The sequence below is a fragment of the Stegostoma tigrinum genome, chromosome 13 (genome assembly GCF_030684315.1).
Source record: "Stegostoma tigrinum isolate sSteTig4 chromosome 13, sSteTig4.hap1, whole genome shotgun sequence".
In the NCBI taxonomy this organism is placed as follows: domain Eukaryota; kingdom Metazoa; phylum Chordata; class Chondrichthyes; order Orectolobiformes; family Stegostomatidae; genus Stegostoma; species Stegostoma tigrinum.
The window spans coordinates 48,259,003-48,275,628 of NC_081366.1; the positions used below are offsets into that span (position 1 = coordinate 48,259,003).

General features: G+C 38.7%; 2 protein-coding genes across 3 annotated transcripts in view; one reads left to right on the plus strand and one right to left on the minus strand.

Moving 5' to 3' along the window:
- The window catches only part of arhgef37 (Rho guanine nucleotide exchange factor (GEF) 37), a 411,845-nt gene that overhangs the window by 186,710 nt on the left and 208,509 nt on the right, over window positions 1-16,626 (plus strand). The gene's annotated exons all lie outside the window — the stretch shown is intronic.
- csnk1a1 (casein kinase 1, alpha 1) overlaps window positions 1-16,626 on the minus strand; it is a 50,642-nt gene that overhangs the window by 19,045 nt on the left and 14,971 nt on the right. The window contains exons 5-6 of one of the 2 annotated variants that reach the window (XM_048543929.2): window positions 13,748-13,831; window positions 2,672-2,811 (exon numbers count right to left, since the gene is read on the minus strand). In XM_048543929.2, the coding sequence (XP_048399886.1) occupies window positions 2,672-2,811; window positions 13,748-13,831 (224 nt within the window). The remainder of the gene's footprint in view (window positions 1-2,671; window positions 2,812-13,747; window positions 13,832-16,626) is intronic. The other variant, XM_048543930.2, reaches the window with a different exon arrangement.

Here is a 16,626-nt window from a genome sequence, read left to right on the forward strand (position 1 = left end):
CTTTGTTAGTTGGTGCACTGAGTATAAGAGTTGGGAGGTCATGTTGCGGCTGTACAGGACATCAGTTAGGCCCCTTTTGGAAGACCATGTTCAATTCTGCTATCGGAAAGATGTGAAGCTTGAGGGATTCAGGAAAACATTTACAAGGATGTTGCCATGATTAGAGGATTTGAACTATAGGGAGAGGCTGAATAGACTGGGGCTACTTTCCCCAACAGCATTGGAGGCTGAACCTTACAGATTTTTAAAATCATTGAGTCATGGATAGGGTAAACAGACAAGGTCTTTTCCCGACAGGTAGGGGAGACCAACACTAGAGGGGGTAAATTTAGCACGGGGGGAAAAGATTTAAAAAGGGACCTAAGAGGCAATTCTTTCACGCAGAGAGTGGTGTGTATGGAATGAGCTGCCAAACTAAGTGGAGGACATTTAAAAGGCATCTGGATGGTATATGAATAGGAACCGTTTAAGAGGAATGTGGGTCAATTGCTGGCAAGTGGGACTTGATTTATTGAAGATATCTGGTCAGCAGGGACAAGTTGGACTGAAAGGTTTGCTTCTTTGCTGTATATCCCTGTGATTCGACAACTCTAATGGAGCAGAGGTTTGAAGTTGGATCTGCAATTGACAATTCTTTTCTTTAATTTTTGTCTGTATTTTAATTACAGTGTATGAATAAAGTAGGTTTTGCTTCAAGGCTTATAGTGTGACCAACTGAACTGTATCCAGAATGCAACACCAGATATTTGCCTTTAAAAATAAAAGAGATGGTTACAGGTTAGGCTATCTACTTGACATGTTTTCAGGGGGCTTGGTATAGTCCATAACAAGATACAGACACGGATTCTGAAATAAATCATCTTAATAGATCATGTTTCAAGAGCCATGAAACACCAACAACAGGCCCCCGCCCCTCCATATCTTCACCTCTTTGCACTATAGCTAAGACAGCAATGAAGGTCAGAGTAACCACTGTGCTTCCTATACCAATTTCAACAGCACCTAGTGCTCCTCCCTGGTTGAAACGCATGAATAAACAATAGCAAAAAGTGACCAATTGAAGTTCTATTCAATAATTCCAATCATTTTAGAATTAAATAAACTGTCAACCCAAATTCTAATCATAGTCTTGACTGAAATTATGTATGTTTAAAAAAGGGCTTACACTCAAAACATCCAGCACTGATCACCTGTAGGTGCAGTTTGGATATCCTGCGATTAGATACTAGTGTTTCATTTATGAAATCAAATCATGGCTGTTTGAACCAGTTTAAGCAAAACAAATTTTCTAAAAATGTTTTAGAATACCCTACAGCTGAGTCTGACAGCCAGTAAAAGGCAGTATGCTATTTTGTTTATTTTTGATAGTTAAAGCAACAAAAATCTGCAGAAATGCAGCATAGTTTAAAACACATCTGCATTTTCTACTGAAAATGCAATCTCTACTCCTGGAAAAACAAGTGTCTTCACCAGTATGTTGGGAAGCAAAAATCTACTCAATGCAGAAAACATTTTCCCAAAACAGTCAAGCTCAAGTTACACCATTCCTCTTAAGCATGAACGTGCCTGTTTTCAAGCCTTATACTCAAAATGAAAATAAATTCTGCCGGAAATACCAATGCTGAGCAGCAACTCGTGCCTTCAAATTACTGTGCTTTTATTCCCTGTATTCTAGAAAACAAACTTGCAGTGGCAAAGCTCTTTACTAAAAAACATTGAGCACCTGCAAGAGAATGGGAAAATACTGGTTTGTTTACACACCCAAAACTGAACTAAAAATTAAACGTGACCACATGCATGTCAAGCAAATGAAAGTAGACAGATAAATGATTCTGCAAACACACAAATCCCAGAAGTCCTGTCACAAGCTTTCTGGTGTTGTGATGGATATTTTGACTAATACGCAATGCTTCCACATATATGTCTCATCTTCAATGATTCCTGCACAGTAATTCAGTTCACCTGGAGGTGCTGAGTGGATGGCTCACCTTTCCTCAGCATTCACCCACATGTAGAAATTATTGACAGCTTTAGATACAGGAAAGTTATGAGGATAGACAACTGCCCAGCTACAGTGATCATGCTCCAAAATTAATCACTTCCATTTGTTCAGGCACAGGTACAACATTGGGATTTACCCAATGAGGCAGAACATTGCTCAGATTTATCCCACAGAAAGGGGAAAAATGCAATTCAAATAATTATTACTTCAAAGTGATGGAAACTTCTGACAGTGCTATCAAATGGTACTTACTAAATCAACTGCACAATAATACTCAACTTGAGTTCCACTAAGACCACAACTCCAGGCCTATGACCTCGCAAAACTGAAGTAAATGGAAATCAAAGAAAAAAAAACTTTCAACGGTTACAGTCATACCAGCACAAAGACCATCAAACTCTCAGACTTAGACACTATCAGTTCTCTGGACAACATCTAGGCTGAACCATCCTCAGCTGCTTCAACTGACTTTTTTGCCATCCAGAAAGCCTGAGATAACATTGCACACAATTTGACCAGCCTTCAAACACCTGATCCATTGGTTTATGTCAAATGCCACCAGTCCTCTCAGGTCAACAGGATAGGGACCATCTATTCAGGTGTTTTACAGCTCTGAATGTCAGTCAAAAGCCAACAAATTTTAGTCACGTTACCAAATAATGGACTCACCTCTGTTCAATACCTAGATGTGCATTGATGCTGGCATATCGTGCTGTTCCTGTAAGATTTTTGTCTTCCCTATATGGTATGTGTTGCCTTGTTCGGTTGTCACGGTACTTTTTAGCCAAACCAAAGTCAATCAGAAACAGCTGCAATATGAAGTAAAGACAAATGAAATCAAATTCAACGTTAGCTTCAATTTTGCAATATGACATCATTCCCCAAATTAATTGTAATTCAATTCTAATTGAAATTTAAGCAAAAACTGCAGAATTAGGGTTACAACGGACCTTGTCAGTATGAAGAGATGCACAAAATAAGAACTAAAACTTAAAAGTATGATAATTCTCACTTCATGCAGGCAAATAAACCCATCTTTAGCTCAGCTTGCCCTCCTAACCCATCCTGCAACATTGTAACTATTTCTGGAAGGAGAGAACAGTGATATTATAGCGAATTCAAGAATTGAAATAGAGAGATAGTACTGTATTAGTGATCAAGGTACTTCCAATTTTTCAGAATGTGGAGGAATGAATATTTTCCTCTAAATCTATTACCAAATCCCCTGCCTTTTCTAATTTGAATAAAAAAGTTATTGAATTAGCAAATGCAAACTGCCAAAAATCTGGAAGCAGTTCAAAGTATAACATTTGCCAATTTCCCAATGTTACAGCCTGTAAGGCTGAATAATTCACATTTGTTTTTTTCCTGAGAATTACATGGTCAGTAAAATAACTAATTTATGAAGATTATCCCTCCTCTGAAGGTTGTTGACTGATATTGCTGACTTGGCAGAAGTGCACTCTTCTAGGTGGGGCGGAGACATGGAAGAGGAGCACGTGAAGGAAGCCCAGAGGCTTTTAGGGGGCAAGGGATGACATTACGAACAAGGTACTTCCTAGCTCCTCATTTTAAGCTTCTAAATATTCAACAGAATAACAATTTAGCTAATGGCCAAAACACACCTGTCACATTTCTTGCCTTTGTGAACATTACATTTTTTCCCCCCCCCCACCTTCCACCCACCTCCCCACAGAAAGAGCAAACCAAACAAAAGGCACATGGCATTCTGTGCTGAATAAATGATCATTAACACTGGATTAAATAAGGAACAATAGCCTCTCCTCAAATCATTTGAGTGATGTATTCTCTGCATATCAAACTCAACTTGCCTTAAGTTACAACATGTTTTTATGTCCTTTATGTTTATGTGTCTATGGCTAGCCAGTGAAATCCAAGGTCACTTTCCTAATTCTGATGAGCAGGCAGATAAAACATGCTATGCAGTGCAGCATAAAGCTGTACAAACAAGCAAGACTAGCTTTAATTCCAGAATTAAAGGTCTTGAATCACTAAGCACTAGTGCATCTAGGCACAGAGCAAGAATAAAACTAGGCTCAGTTCCAATTTCATGTTCAAGTGACCTGCCAATTATCATCTAGGCCTAACACCAAGAATGAATACTTACTAAGCAAACTGGATGACAATACTGAAACATTTCAACCAATGGGGCTACAATTGCACAAATTCATAGGAAGAATGGAGTTGCCAAAACAATTTCATATAAAGTCAGCCTCTAGCTGAATTACTTTAATATCTTGAAACTACAATGTCAGTTTTGATCAATTCTGCACACCCAAAGATTTAGATTAATTGCAATCCAATATTATGATTGAGTCAACTTTAATGGACAACCAATATTTTAAGCCTACAAGTATTTCTGTAGATTGTGTAGAAGAGGGCGCTTTTGGCCCATTGAATCCGAACAGCCAAAAATACACCACTGCCTACACTAGACCTACGGCCTTGAATATTATGACACTGAATGCGTTGAGGTTGCCCACCTCAACTAACCTCTGCAGTTCCGACCCACCACATGTCTGGGTGAGAAGTTTCCACCCCCCCCCCCCTCAAAACCACCCAACATTCTCTTTTACAGTACATCCCCTTGTTACTGACCCTTCAACTAAAGAGGGGAACAGCGACTTTCCATCTTATACATATCAACCTTCTCCACTTCAAACTAACAAACTCAGCATATTCCAAACTCACTTAACTAAAACGTTGCATCCTAAACTATGCTTTGGTAAATCCCCTTAGCAGCCCCTCTAGCACAATCACATTGAGAGTCTGGTGACCAGTACAGCACATGCAACTCCAGTGTGGCCTAATCAAAAAGTACCCCACAGCTTCAACATGACCTCCCTGCTCTTCTAACCTGTGTCATGGCTAGACAAGGCAAGCATCACATTGCCTTAATTGTCCTCATTAAACTCTAGTCCACCTTCAGAGATTTGTGGACAACTTCCCCAAGCTTCCTGTCCTGCCATTTACAGTACTCCTTTGTCTTGTTCCTTCTGCCACCCTTTGTTTATCAGGGATAGCTTCCAATTGCCACTTATCTACCCATTGTTTATATCTTGCTGAAATAACACTTTCTACCTCACTGTCAATGTTCGTGTCATCTACAAACTTACTCCATGGTATTTGACTTAGCTTAGATTTTATACTTGACAACTTAAATTTACCATTTCACTGTACATCCTGTTAATTGTGCATCATTAACTTACACAAAATGAATTCAATCTTTCAAATGATGTTTGCATATAAAGTTTGAACAGTTCGATATAGTTCATATTTTATTACTGATTAATGATCAGGTATTCTTTGGGAGTTTGTTCCTATGACAAAGTGAACCTTATCTGCATTCTGCTAAGATGGTCTATAAGTTGCACCTGGCACCAAGTCATCAGTTTGAAAGGGACAACGTGCTGCACTGACACTTCAATTATATGGATAAATAACTTCATTTACAGATTGAATGATACAGTCTAACATTCTACATATCAAATCTTTTCAAAGATACAAAACCACAAATGCAGAAGACCATTTCATCCATCCCAAGACAGTAAGAGTTAATTTTCTGCCACCAAAAATTGTTGTTTTTCCTATTCCTTTTTGGAAGGGTGCAAACAGAAAATAACAGAGCTCAAATTACGTGAAGATATCGACCATTTGTGAATGGAGGCAAAAAAGAACAGATCCACTAAATTACTACAGAACCTTAATACTAACGTGTTAAGTGCCAGTAACTGTCAAGTTAAGCATAGCTAGTGCAGGTTTACATATAGGAATCAAACTACAGGAATTAAAATAACTGAAGAATGTTAGATTGTCAGTGCCCGCAGCAATTTCTTATCAAGTCCAAAATGACCTTCAGTGACTATAATTTATCCACTCAAAGCATACCAAGTTTTCTGTAGAGATAAAATTGACAAAAGTGCCCATTTGGTCAAAAAGATAGCAGCAAGTCCAAAAGTAATGCAGCAGACTTCTGGCACATATTGTGGCTAAAATAAAACTGATCTTTATTTTGATACAGGTGAAGGCTGTTTGAAATGCTAGAAAGTATTATCATCCTCATCCCTTTTTAATGGGTCACTGCAAAAGGAGAGCGTCAGTGCTCATCAGGCATGAAGTAGTACAACACAATTTCTCAGTGGACAGGAGTCCAACATGATCAATAAGCTTCAAAGTGCATCAACTGCCTGATTTTCAACCAAGAATTTATCAAGTATTCTAAGTGGTCTATTTTGTCATTCCACAGATGACTTCATCGCAAAGACAGACTGCAATGTCAGACTAGATGTTGGATGTTGTTTCAGTAATTAGAAAAATCTTACAAACAAATCAAAGTCTGTACATCTAATCCAAACCACAAGCACTATTTCAACTTGATATTATAGAAATTCGTATTTGATTATTGCTAAAAAGAAATATATTTTGAAGCTTCTTAACATTGAATTCGTTGCAATAATGTGCAACAATACCAATGCAAAGGGAAAACAAACTCCCATTTACTGAGCTAGCTATATGCCCAAATTATTTCAAGTTAAGCAAAATACCAAGTCTAGTCTCCAATATATATCTGTTGCATCAGTTTAGTTAAATAAGCTGCAACTAAACACAAGTTTCCTTTTAAAAAAGCTGCTTTAATATTCCTCACAGCTTTAGTCTAAAACTTGTTAGAAATGAGGACTAAATCACATTCTGCTCTATGTTAATCAGCTGCATCAAAATTTAAATGTTTTGAAATAGGAGTATATTTAATTCCAGTTAACCACAGTTAACTAGTTTACTGGATACACAAGTCAACCACGAGGTCTCCCTGAAAATGAGAGGAAATTTATTACTTCCCAAACCATGGAAAATAAAAATTTGACATCAAGGCCGTAAACACAAGTTAAAAAGGGAGCCAATTCCAACACAAGGGAAATTAAGATAACAATTTAAAGTCCTCTCTGGAGGTGTAACATATGAAGTGACACATTTGGTTAAGATAGTAAGGACTGCTGATGCCAGAAAGTCAGTTGGTAAAATGTGGAGTTGAAAAAGCACAGGTCAGACAGCAAAGTTGGTTAGCTAGGTCCTGGGTTAGCAGTGACGAATACCGCAGATTTTGAAGATGGTGTTCTGACATTCCTCCAATCCATGAAGTCAACACTTACTTTTCTTTTCCTGAGCATGTGCAGACAGAGTGCTTCTCCCTGGTCTTCTGTTACACATCTATCTCCAAAACTCTGCCAAAGCAGTTGCTCGAAACAGTACATCTGGATATTTCTACAACTGTGCTCATTATTACCCAGGTTGGAAAGCAGGCAGGACGGTCATCTCCGTTGCAAAACTCATTATCCAGGTACAAATTAAGAATGCAAGTTGCACTTTTTTTCCCCACATTTGACTGGTTTCAGTCTCTCGATAAAAAGATTACTTAGTAAAATGTTTAGTATATGACGTTTGCTTGCTTCAGCTTGGCACAAATCTGTTGCCATGTTATCAGTTGAGCCATTTAAGTCAGCCTTTTCTTTCAAAAACTATTTCAGTCCATGGAAGCCTCTGTATTAAAATCAAATGATGGAACTCAAAGTCCATATTTCATTATAATCATGACAAAGTTTATTTGAGCTCCACTCCAAATACAAGCACTTCTTTACTGCTCTGACTAGATTGATAGTGCTGCAGTGCAAAGTTGTGTTGGAACTCTCAGGAATAACATTCATCCAAGTCAGAAGGCGATGGGTTCAAGTGCCACTTCAAACACTTCAGCACACCAGATTAATGACATTTTAACAATGTGGAAGGTCAGAGATGCCACTTTTCAAGTGAATTTTAAACTGAGCTCTCACCTACACTTTCAGTCAAACACTTAATGCCACAGGACTGTTTCAATGAGTTGGAAATTGACCTGGTCAAAATTAATCCAACAATTGACACAAGATTAAAATCCTTACCAAACTTTTGACCGTGGGTGATTTCTGTCCACAAATCAGCTGTGACCAGACTTTCCAAAGAAAATACAACTGGCTGTAAAGGCTGTTGGGCAGGTGCAGGTTGTGAAAGGTGCAGTATCAAAGTTATTTTAGAAAGGAAGAAAGCTTCCATTAATGCGCTGTAATGGCATCTTATGATCAATCGTTTGAGAGCAAATTAAATCCATCCCCAACATCAATAGGTGTTTAATAAAGGCATCACCTCTCTCCAAATGTAAAATATGCCTGAAAGAGGGATGACTGCTACATCAAAAAAACAGCAGACTTTCATTCACGAAATATTCTGATGTTAACTTTACTCGGGCGCTACAGCATATCTGTAATTAGTTAAAAGAATTTTGTAATTTGCAGTTGAAACAAGTTAATTCAGATTAGGACTTTCATAGGCATTAACATTGTTTTAATGCCTTGAAAGGAACGAATTTAATGTTCACAAATATCATCCTCAGTTCAGTAGTGGCATTCTTGCCAGAGTCAGATGTGGTTGAACTCTATCCAGGGAGAGGAATTATGATCTAGGCGGGTATGTCTGCACAGAGGCAGTGACGCCTTTTGGTGGAAGTACCAGCAAATGGAGGGAAATGATCCCTTTATTCCAAGGGTATCAGCAAATTCAGTTAGTCTCCTTGCATTTAACCCTCAACTTCACATCTAAAATGCATGTTCTGGTTACGTACCTTTCTGCCACTTTACAATGATGTACATTTTGGAAGTGGTCACTCAGTTTCTGTGGTGGTTAAAGGACTTCCAACATCAATCATTCAAATGATAATCTGACAGAACTTTATTTACTCTCAATTTTGACATAAAGATTAACATTAGACAAAAGTAAGTGGATCTAGCATTAAATGCTATTTATAAGTGGGGATGGGAAGAAAGGGAGGGAATAATTTCTCTAATTACTTAGCAAGCTCATCATTAAAGGATGATTTGATCAAGGTTTTCAAATTTTGGAAAGTACAGGGGAAATGTATTTCGTTTCAAGTGGCCCTTGAGTCCAGATACCATTCTAGCATATCTACTCTGCAGTCTTTCCAAGGTCAATCTATCCTTGGACTGTTACTAGAACCACAGTGTACCAGGTGGAGTCTTGCCAGGGGTTTGTACTGTTGAAGCATAACTATCTTTTCATGTTCTACTTATCTTCAATGGCTATTTTATGCTTCCATCCAAATTACTTGCCCATTATTCCCCAAACATCAGCCTGGAGGCAACCATTTGATAGCACCTTCCAAACCCACTACCATCTAGAAGCTAACGGCAGAACACTAACTGCAATACTTAAAGTCATATACTACCTAGAGAACTGTCAATGCTGGAGTCATCCAGCTCTACACCTTGTTATCTCAGACAAGATTCAAAATCTCCCCACCCCAATCTCATCCCAAGGCCAGCCTCTCTCATTCCTGCCTCCTTGACCTGTCCATCTTTTCTCCCTCCTATCCACTCCTCCCACCCCACTGACCAACCCCCACCCCCAACCTAAAAGCCTCATCCCGACCTCCTTACCAGTCTGTCTTCCCTCCCAACTACCTGTCTCTCTCTCTCTCTCTCTCTCTCTCGCCACCACGTTCCCCCCCACCCTCCCCACCCCCCCCAACCACCATCCCAACTCCTTACCAACACTCACCTTTACTGGCTTCATCCAAACCTCCCCATCTTCTCTCCAGCTATTTGCTCCTCTGTCCACCGATCATCTCTCCACCCCCACCATTTATTTCAGAGCTCCATTCCCCTCCCCCATTTCTGAAGGAGGGTTCAGACCTGAAACAACAGCTTTCCTGCTCCTATGTTGCTGCCTGGCTTGTGGTGTGCATCCAGCTCTACATATATTGCCTAACCTGTGGAACTATATCACAACATATTTTTGTTTGGTCACAATAATGAAGCATCCTTCCAAACAGTATTGAGTGCACCTATATCCCAAAAACTCTAACGGTTCAAGGCAACGGCTCACCACCACCTTGGGACAATTAGGAGTTACCAATAAACAATGGTCTGGTGAAAATTCTCTTACATTGATAGATGTCAACTGTGATCAGAGGCCACAAGCAGACTCAAATACTCAAACAGGCTTACACTTTCTGCAAGTTATTAGTCCATGTGATAATGAGCAGGGATAATTTAAAATTAAGTTGGGGGTTCAAAAAGATGGCTCTTAGCAATTAAAAGTCACAGCAAAATCAGATTTCCAAAACATTCAAGAGGCTAAATGCCCGAAAAATCAACAGGCCTATGATCTACTGGATGAGTAACTGCAGTCATTTACGTTCCTGTCCACTAAACAATCTTCGTTTGATTATTCGCTTAAAGATTATTTTAGTAACACCACATTGTGCTTAGTCACCCTAGAAAGAAATGTTTACATATTTCAGCTTTAGCAAGAATAAATTTTAAAGTTTTATCCTGAAATTACACTAAAAAAAGCTTGATAAATCACATTTTAAATGAAATCATTCACCCTTGGTGCACTAATTCAGTTCTAAAGCAAATTCACCTGTTGACACAAGTGGCACCAAGTGTTATCCAATTGTTGGGAAGGGTTTCTTGCAATTACACAGTAAAAAGCTCTCACAGGGCAAAGTCCATAGATCCTGGAACGTTATAGGATTAAAATTTTATTAACTTACCCACATTAACGAGAAATGATCACAATCTATTCAGGCCAAAAATACTTGGACTTTACTATTGTTCTCTAAATTAGGAATACAATGCTGGAGATTTGTCCTTAGCTGTATCAGCCATACTCCCTTTTAAACTGCAATAGCAATACAGGTCTAATCATATAGCAGCTATATGTTGCTGTTTAATAAAGTTTGACACAGATTGCTGAACTGTAACGATGAATATAGATCAGGCAAAGTTACATCACAGGTTAACAGGGTGCCTAAAAAGGCCCTTGCTTTCATTGCTTAGATCAGATGGAGTACGGGAGTGGAGGCATTATGTTGAAGTTGCAAGAGATGTTGGTGAAGCTACTTTTGGACTACTATGTAGAGTTCTGGTTATCCTACTATAGGAAGGATATTATTAAATTTAAGGGGGTTCAAAAAGAATTGAGGATATTCCTGGACTTGAAAGTTTGAGTTGAGGATAAACCATGACTTTTTCCACTGGACCATAAAAGGTTGAGGAATGACCTTTAGAGGTTCATAAAATCACGAGGGGCACAGTTTAGGTGAATAGCAAGTGTCTTTTCCCTATTAAGTTTCTTTGGAGAGTGCTCAAAATTAGGGGGCTTTTCTTTTTAAAGCTATTTTTAAGGTGAGAGGGGAAACATTTAAAAAAAGGGACCTGAGGTGCAACTTGTTTTTACTGTGGGGTAATTTGTAAGTGAATGGAACTGCCAGAGAAAGTGGTAAATGTAGGTATGGTTATAACATTTAAGGAACATTTGGAAAGTCACATAAGAAAAGGTTTAAAAGGGTCATAAGCCAAACGCAAGCAAACGGGACTAGTTCAGTTTGGGAAACTTGGCCAGCACAGACGATTTGGACCAAAGGTCTGTTTCCGCACTTTACGATTCTATGGCTCTGATGCTCTCTGGATGGAATTTTAAGATGGTTAACGGTTAATAGCCCTTTTGGAATGTAAACAGTTTATACAGTAACTCAATGACAAAGATTGAAGTGTGGAAATTAAATTGGTCACTGGACATTCAAAGCAAGAACATTGTTATGCTTAATTATGAATAAATCATTTCTCTTTCATACTAAGAAAAAATCAAATCTAAACTATGCATTTTACCATTTTATTTTCACCCCAACTATTCAATAACTTTATTTATAAATATTTAAGTTTTGGCTCCACAGTGACTACCCTTTCAAATGCCATGAGGTTTCCTATTTGCAGAGCTGGAATGAGGTCTGCTTCAGATGTTTTGCGAATCTATGAATAATTTCAATGGAGGATTGGGATCATACATGTTGCACCATTGTAATTCAAGCTATAGGTGAGCAATGAGTAATTAAGGTTCAAATAATTTCCTGAATGATGCGTAAAAACTGCATAGTTGCTCTAACAATTTTGTTTTCCATTCATGGATACTGCTGGGTGGTCAACATTTACTGCTTCTCCCTGGCTGCCCTTGAAACCAAGTGGCTTGCTAGGCAATTTCAGAGGGCAGTTGACTCAAAGACACTGTTGTGCCTCTGGAGTCACATGTAGGCTAGGCTAAGTGCAGAAGTCAGATTTCTTTCCCTGAAGGACATTAGTGAGGTGGATGGGTTTTTCCAACAATCGGCAATAATTTTGTGGCCAATCGTTCTTAATTCCAGACTTTAAAAAAAAATGGAATTCAATCTCCCGAAGCAAGATTCAAACCCCATAACATTAGCCAAATTTTTGGATCAGAGTAGTGATAATACCATTAGACCACTGCTTCCACATTTCAACTTTCAACAACAATTCTAGAACAAAAAGATATTACTAAATTATGTAATTTCCTTTCCAATATGCCTGCCAACAGCATGCTTTTTAAAAAGAATGAACATTACTCTCCTTCCAAATTTTGCTTTTCCACAGGAATTCCGCATCAAGATTAAACAGGGTGTAAACAAGGTCAATTGGAAGTATCTGACCAGACAAATTAAAGCAACTGTTCCAATATTTATTTGTATTTTAGCTTACAAGTCTTCTCAATCAAATGGAGGACACACCCAAACATCACAGTTTATGAGAATATTGTCAATTTCCAAAATGGGTCATCGCTGTTATAACCAAGAAAAAGCAGCAACACCTTGGTTCAAGACCTATCATCTGCAGAGGTGTCATAACATCTCTGAACAGGTCAATTTAAAAGAAATCGTGCTACACAGTTTGATTACTGTTCAGAACATGCTGCTTGACCCAACTTAAATTCTTTTAAGCAATATGCGCAAGTTTATCTGTTCCAGCTAAGGCTGCATCGCTCTCTAATCCTCATGTAGAACTTTTCTCCTATGTGTCCACTTATTCAAAATACCGCTCATGGTTTAAAAGGTCATACACTCTAAATGTGTTCCAAACACAAGGTCCAAAACAAACTCCACATACATTTGATAAGTAGCTAAAACATCGACACCAATCCCTCAAAAGTTAGCGTACAGGCAATCTATTAAAACCTATTCATTCAACAGGTAAATTTGGGAAGGAAATGTTCAAGTCTCAGCAGCTATTCATTCTCAATGTCCTTTCACACTGCAGATGCAATCTGTGCTTAAGCTTTATATGCCAGCTTCACTTGTAATTAAAATGTCAGAACTACCAAGGAATTTAAAGTCTCTATAGTCAACATGGTGACTTAATCAAGTAGCACTCACCCAACACTTCCATGGCGGCTGGTCTGAGTCCCAGTGAAGGCCAACACTCCAACCTGCCCCATTTTGCCAGTTCTCACTGTGGGAAGCTAACAAATCCAGACTTCAAAAGGTGGACACATCTCGTAATTAGATGGTTCACAAAGTACCAGTGCCTAAGGGGGATCGAACAAACGTGTTTGTTTTCTAGGCCCGAATTCAGTCAAAGGGAGGAAGGCTAAATAAATATCAGTGCAGATACAAAGAAATAAAGATTTCACAAATTGTCAAACTTCACTCCAATTCTAAGAGCACACCATAGCCAGAAAATAATTTAGTTAACAGAACAAGAAATTTATTTCCAGGAAAACAAACACGTTTACCATGTATGTCTGAATAATGCCAACACAGCTAGTTGCCTTAAATCCGATTGGAAAGAATAAATTTAGGGTTGGCTTGAGTAGGAGACAGTTTCAGACCTGATTTAATCCTGAGAAAGCTGGATCGTGAGAAGGACTAACAGTCATGCTTCTTTTCCTCTTCCCCACTGGAGATTCTAAACACTGAACAAATGAAGATTGTGGCAGTGCATGAACATTATTGCTGACATAGAAAGGCCAGCGCAGACAGGCAACACGGAGGCTTTTAAAGGAGGGGCAGCCAAATGGCATCCATCTTCCCAACATCAGCTCTATCAATTTTGTATTCTAAGTTAAACAACAGAAGCAAAACCACCACAGTGCTTTTAAAAACCGATTGTAAAACCAGTAAAAGTTTAGGAAAACAAATGTTCAAAACACTCCCATTTCAATCTTAAACTTAATGAATAAGGGAGCAAGATTACGCAATTGCACCTGCAAAAGTTTGTGGAGGCAGCAAAAGTGGCAGTTAAGGAAACATACTGAGTACTGTACCTGTATTAGTACATTAGCTTTCATTTGGCAAGCTTAGTAGAATACATCCTGTGGCTTTAAGGCAAGTTGATAATGTACAAGGGCGCAGGCAGTGCCAGGACAGAATTGACAAAAATCATGCAGCTATGAAGTGTACAGGTACTGCTTACAGTTCTGTATGATCTTAAAATTGCATTATGATGTTCTGGCTTTAACTATTTTGTTGCATTGCCAACTTCAGAAAGGAAAATAAAAAAAACGGTCACTGTTAGTGCCTTGATATTTAGAACAACATTGCAAAAAGCCTATATAAAAGGAAACTTAATCTTTTGGAATTTACAATTTCCAAGGATTACAGTGCTGGAAGTGTTCAGGTCACAGTAATATTACAAGCATTATTGAAATGAATATCATGTAAAGAATATCAAGACCTTCAGTAAGGAAGAGGTAGAAGGCAGTTAGGCAAAGTAGTTTCGTCAAATTTTCAGAATGGTTAATATTAGGTAATAGGCATGCTAAATTAACTTAAGCTAAGCATTTCACTGGATTACAGGCACAATTATCCCTCAATTAAAATTCAGATCTGATGACATTATTTACAAGATCACACCTACAGAACTGTCTGCTTTTTCTTTAAAAATTACTTCACTACGATTCAAGTTATTGATTAGCAAATAGCAATATGTCTACAGAATACTTAGACTACAGTGCTTTCTGCTTATTACGTCAACACTTGAGAGAAACAAGTGTAATTTTGTCATCCAATCCTCACACGTTTTAAGGAAAAAAGTGATGATCAAAGTTTTTGCTAAGTTTGCAATATTTCCAATATAAGTTGCTCAAGTGAGACAAACATCTCTAAAGTATAGTCCCATTCTCAGAACTGACTAAAATAGTCATTGCGTGCAATGATGATATACAGCCATATTTTAAATTCAAAGTCAATATTGGACACGTGTTGCTCACTGTCTATTTATAAAGAAACGGATGCAAACAGCAACGCCCGGCACCCCCCACCCCCTTTTCTTTCTTTCCTTCAAGGGGCGATTTCAAACTGTGGCACAGCTTGAACGGCAGTCACTCACAGTAACATTTTAAAAAAGCAACACAAGGCTATTTGTTGGAACAGTACCTCAGCCAAGCCTGATCCCATCTTCACCTATAATGCGCACTTGTAAATATTTATCAAGGGTGGGAACAATCATGGCCAATTACCTTTCAACTAAAGGGTGCTGAGACCAACTTTTAGCACAGTTGCCCAGGAATTCAACTAGGTTTGGTTAAACCACTGGCTGCATTAACTGACACCAACAAATGCGCACTAAATTTAAAGCGTTCTGCACACATGCAAACAGTTTTAGGGGGTACAGGCCCGAGGGAGAGCAAACAACAGGGGGAGGAAGTGAAGGAAGGAGGAGAGGAAGATGAGGGAGGAGCAAAATCAGGACCCAGGAAGACTGTAGAGGCAGAATAGAGTGAGTGACAGTGACAGAAGAGCCCGGAATTTTTTTTTGGGGAGCGGGCGGGGGAAGGAGAGGGAAACAGAGTGCAAGATAACAGGTGGCTGGGCAAGGCAGAGAACAAGGGAGACAGAGGGGAAGGTGAAAGGCAGCCCTCAGGCTTCTGGGCCCTCCTACTGCCGCACCCCAAGACTTGTGCCTCTTCCTCCTTTACTCACTACACTCTCGCCACTGTTGAGCCTTGTTTTAAAATCATACACACTTCAGAATATGCACAATGCTGCATTTCTGGATGTCACATGAATTCTATACGATCAGATGTGTGCACATGGCTCCAAACACTATGTTCCTGAATGAATGCCTAGGCATAGATAACCACAGTTGCTGGTGTCAGCAAACGCTACCTAAAGTGAGTGCAGGCTGAGGCAGAGAAAAATCACTAAATATGATTAGGATGAACATGCTACAGATTAAGTAGCATCGGTTAACTAGCTGCTTAAATAATTCAGTTTTACAAGACTAAGTCAGGACATGATCAGAACTAGACCAAACTATACTTTGAACTCAAATATCAGCAATATATAAAAGTAACTGGGAAGGGATGGAACTAAAGGGAATATTTGAATAAAGAACCAACATGTGTTTATTGTAAAGGTTTAGATTCACAGTAATAAGGGATGCACTGTAATCAATCATGTAGTCCATACTGAGTTATGCCAGTTTACTTAAGACAGGTACTTATTAATAAAAGCATGGTCTTTATGAAAGGACGTCTGTCTGCTGGAGCATAGTTACTTGAGCTATGCTAAGTTGCTGCTCAAGATATATAGCAATTATATTTGCACTACTGCTAACAGGGTAAATTTCAACATCATGTACAGTTATACTCAAAGCAATCTGAAATGTTGCACAAATGTCATCTCTTGCTAAAGCAAACATTCGGGTTGAATATCTTGTCACACCAAGTAACTAGTGAGGCACACAGTTTAGTACCACAAATTTCAT